General features: G+C 39.3%; 1 protein-coding gene across 1 annotated transcript; it reads right to left on the bottom strand.

The window, feature by feature from the left end:
* Positions 1-980: 980 nt before the first annotated feature.
* LOC120954617 (scoloptoxin SSD14-like) lies at positions 981-3,979 on the bottom strand. Its single transcript, XM_040374700.2, has 4 exons — positions 3,675-3,979; positions 2,374-3,111; positions 1,870-2,295; positions 981-1,805 (listed from the first exon to the last, which is right to left on the bottom strand). The coding sequence occupies exons 1-4, from the start codon at positions 3,680-3,682 to the stop codon at positions 1,268-1,270; spliced, it is 1,710 nt and encodes a 569-aa protein (XP_040230634.2). The 5' UTR covers positions 3,683-3,979; the 3' UTR covers positions 981-1,267.
* Between the last annotated feature and the right edge of the window lie 493 nt (positions 3,980-4,472).

Here is a 4,472-nt window from a genome sequence, read left to right as displayed (position 1 = left end):
AACAAGGGACAACATTTACTGTGTTTCTTTTATTCATGATCAAATGTACGTTAGTGTGTAAGATCATAATGCAAACCTAAATTCAAATCTTATTCACTTTGAAAAATGATTCTTGCATTGCAATCATGTCAAATAAATTGTGTTGAAATAAAAGTTGAAAGGATATTTCATTAAATAGTTTTGAAGAATATTATCACCTCTCAACCATTTTCCGAAACTTAATTTTGCATTTTTCATACGATTTCTACTGTTAAAAAGAAGGGTTTGAAAGGGAATTGTAAAAAAGGCACATACATAAATGTGATCTATTATTACAAGCCGCGTTGTGACGGCGTCACGCCACATTATTCATTATTTGCTGCACTCCAATACCAACCATCACATCACGGGTTTTTCTTTTTGAAAGTGAAATAAATTTATAGCTTAAATTAATTCCATCACTTACCCTTCTTAAATTAAACGACTACATGCCACTGCAATGGGATGCACTTTAAAACCTGCAAAAACAACTCCAAACTGGCAGCTGTGATCATAATTCACGGACACGTTTCAACATCACGACCAATTGAGAGTCATTTCAACTGGCCATAGCAACGGTGCCTTCCATTTCGCAGACTAAACTGTCATTCTTTGTAATCAGTCAACGAAGGTAGGGCTAATGCGCACCGTGGTAACCATTTCTCTTTTATCCTATCGTTTCAATGATAGAATGAGCGGAGAGATTGGGCTTTTAAAATTTATGATCTAGTTGAGTTTGATGAATTGCATGTCGCATGTGTTGTCATAAAACAAATTACATCAAACCTCCTGGTTGAATCGCTTCTCATTGTACAGCGTAGAGTTGGACTGAAAATTCTTCTACCCATTTTCTCGTCCTTCCATTTAAGGCAACACATTTGGAGAGTGTAACAATTCGCTGTATACCCTTTCGACGGATTCCCATTGCTCGGGAGATTAATGAAATAAAATATGAGCGCAAATTAATTTGACCGTGATTTTAATTACAACAGCAAGTGAGCTAGTGCATGCTAAATAGTTGGCGTCATTAGTGCCTGTTAAGTAATCGTTTTCTGTCGAATAGGGGAAACGTGTCTTGAATGCTAGGGCCTTGGTGCGTGCTGGCTTCTATCATAGAGTGTAAACAGGTAGTTGTTTAAGCTTTGAGCAAACAGCCGATTACATTAACTACAATAATACGTTTTTAAAATGGTTTGTACTAAAATTGTTAAAGTTATTTCATTTTCTCATTACTCTTATTCCTTAAAACTTAGATACAATTACCTAACCCAGTCTTTCGTGGACGGACTGACACACTGCCACTCCGCCTTCTGTCGAAGGCAGCTGAAACAGAATATCCCTCCCTTGCTATTGCTGTTAAGGCAGCGAATCCAAAATCGGCTTTCGATTCCTGAACCTTATGACCCCGAGCAGCTAGCTCTTTTAACACAGTTGCATCAAATCCCTTCTCATGTTCCACCTGCATGGGTGCTAATTGATGATGGATTCGTGGTGCATTGATTGCCTCACAAAGGCTTTGTTTAAAATACAGGTGTCTAACTATAACCAATGCCGTGGCGGTCGTTATCCTTGATCCTCCTGCACCACCAATTACCATCCTAACATCTCCCTCACGATCAGTTATGATTGTCGGAGACATGGAGGAAAGAGGCCGTTTTCCTGGTACGATAAAATTAGCCGGAGAAGGCGATAACCCATAGGCATTCACTACACCCGGTGTTGAAAAATCGTCCATCTCATCGTTGAGAATGATACCGGTCGAAGGTGAAATTATTAATGAGCCAAACCTGAAGCGTAAAAGCGTGATGATTAGTCACAATTCGGAAACAAATGAATGCTCATTTTACTTACAGATAATTAATCGTGCTTGTTACCGATACTGCATCTCCATTGGCTGCCAACACCGATACGTGCGCGGTTCCTTGATCCTGCAAGCCAGCAAAATCTGCTCCATAATAGTCATAACTATCGAACGTCATGTTGCTCACTATCATGTCCCGAATGTAGGCGATGTAATTTTTATTGGTCATTTTTTGCAGCACGTTGTTCACCGAGTTAACGAAGCGAGGATCTCCTACTTTTGTTCGTAAGCCGTACCCATGTTTAAAGCTCTCAACAATTCGATGCCAGGTGAGATCATCATCGATTGAAAGATCTTTGTATCCGTCCAGAATAGATAACATATAACTAAGAATAGGACCACTGCCTGGAAGAGGCATAGAATGCAAATTGAAGCTGTTCCGTAGCGTGGCTCGTGCCGGCTTTACCCACTCAGGTCTGGCAAAAGAAAATGATAAAGCTTTTCATGCATTCATTGATCTTTCTTTAATCTTCATACAATGATAGAAAATTTACCTGTAATTATAGAAATCACTTTCCGTTAGGGTGCTGCCTACTTTCTTCAAATCTTGCATTAATTTGGGCAAAAGTGATCCGCTTTTACTATACAAAGCACCTGCCCCTTCCACTGCAATCACTTTCAAAGATTCTGCCAATGCTGGTCGCTTAATACGATCTCCCGCCTTCCAGGTATCGTTGGTGTTTGGGTTAATGAATATGTTTGCTAACGCTCGATCCGATAAAAGTGACGACTTCTTGGAGGACAAAATTTTCTCCAAATAATCTGTCACCAGAGACCCCTTGGTACACAAAGTGATCGTCGGTTCAACTAACTTTTTCCATGGCAGTTTGCCATACTTTTGATGCAACTCCCAGTAGCCCTTGAGTTCCCCAGGAACGGCAATCGATAGTCCACCTTCAATGGCAGCTTTGCCATTTCCGACGTACATATTTTTAGTGGCTGCAGCCGGAGCGACCTCCCGCGAGTCCAAGGACTCTACGATGCCCAACGCTTTGTTATAGATGGTCAGTACGAATCCACCGCCGATACCCATACTCTGGGGAATTGAAACGCCTTCACATAACAGCGTAGCGATAGCCGCATCAGCTACGGAACCACCTTGATCAAGCATGCTCATTCCGATTTCGGCACATTCGGCTGCGTTCGAGGTTACCGCGGCACGAGCACCGTTTGGTGGATGTGCTTGGGCTGAGTGCCATAACAGACACATTATCATAAGCATTGAATGCCAGCTAGAAGAATTGCAAAAACAAATTAATTCGATATATATTTTGGTAAACACTCGTCTGTGTGCATTATGCGCAATATATTTGAAACAATGTTTATGAATACAGCAACACGAATTACTAGCGACCCTTTCAAGAAGAAAAAACACCTAGCACATTAAATAAAAGAAAAAACGACTTTAAATAAAATACACATAGTATGATGGTTCACAAGCAAAAAATAACAACGAGTTATTTAGATGTGACACCGTACATTTGAGGGTTTTTTTAATTGCGAGGAAACTTCAACTACACACTACAACTTATCTATAAGTTTTTTCATACAACGAAGTAAGCACAGGAGCGCATTGAATACGTTATATGGAAGTTCACTGCACTCTTATTACTGGTATTTTGTAAGCGATGGAATAAGATATAACAATAATTTCTCAAAAAAAAAACGTTCATCAGCAGGTTTTCACGTGTTTCACCAAACACAACCGAATTTAAATTTATAAAACAGACCCACTATTCGTAGCTATCTTTTAAAAACAATTTAAACAAAGGGACAGTATTCAAATTACACTCACTGCTTCATAGTTTATCGTTTCACTTTCTGCGATATTTATAATCCAATACTGCCACAAAACTCTGCACCGCAGCAACTCCAGTTGGCGACTGAATAGCAGATATCGTGCGTGAATGTTTTATACTCTTTACTAAAGACGGGTTTTCGTTCGGTACTGTTCATGCACACAAAACCGATAATGTGTATATTCTCCTAACGTGATTCATGGAATCGCAACAAAGCGGTTTTATCAACTTAAAATAAAAACTCAATCCAAAAATTTAGCTCGACAAAAACTATTCCAGCCATAGAAACGGTTAGCATCTACAACGAGGTGAAGTTCATTGGCAGCTAAATTGCGGAACATTTTCAATCTGTGCAAGGTTGTAAAGGTTACACAATACCACTACAAATGTAGCGACATAATCCACTTTTCGTTTCGGAGAAATCGCTAACGATGCGTGGTTACCGTTCTGGCAATGAAAATATATACACTTATTTGTTTTTTTTCCAATACATTTACTGTGTCTTCTGGTTAAATAAAATTTGATTGACACCTGCACATACAGCGATTCACACCTGAACGTATTTGGACGAGTGTGTAGCTGTTCTGTTATTTTTTATTACGATACGAAGAAACTGCGGAATGATACCTTAAAACCGTGTCTCCTTTGTCTGCCTAAGGTGGAAGTTATTTCTGATTTAGCAACGAATGTTTCAGAAATTAACACTATCTTCTACCCCTCAGTATTTCATACTGATATGTGCTAATGTACAACCTACACTTGTGCGATGGTTTTATATAAATTAACATACCCTA

The sequence above is a fragment of the Anopheles coluzzii genome, chromosome 3 (genome assembly GCF_943734685.1).
Source record: "Anopheles coluzzii chromosome 3, AcolN3, whole genome shotgun sequence".
NCBI lineage: Eukaryota > Metazoa > Arthropoda > Insecta > Diptera > Culicidae > Anopheles > Anopheles coluzzii.
Note: the sequence above shows the minus strand (reverse complement) of the source record. Positions and strands in the feature narration are given on the sequence as shown.

Bases quoted from the DNA above. Each gene is read 5' to 3' on its own strand.
- LOC120954617 (XM_040374700.2), bottom strand. The intron at 2,296-2,373 runs GTAAATTTTCTA...TTCTTTTGCCAG, and splicing joins AGTGATTTCTATAATTACAG to ACCTGAGTGGGTAAAGCCGG. The intron at 1,806-1,869 runs GTAAGTAAAATG...TTTACGCTTCAG, and splicing joins ACAAGCACGATTAATTATCT to GTTTGGCTCATTAATAATTT.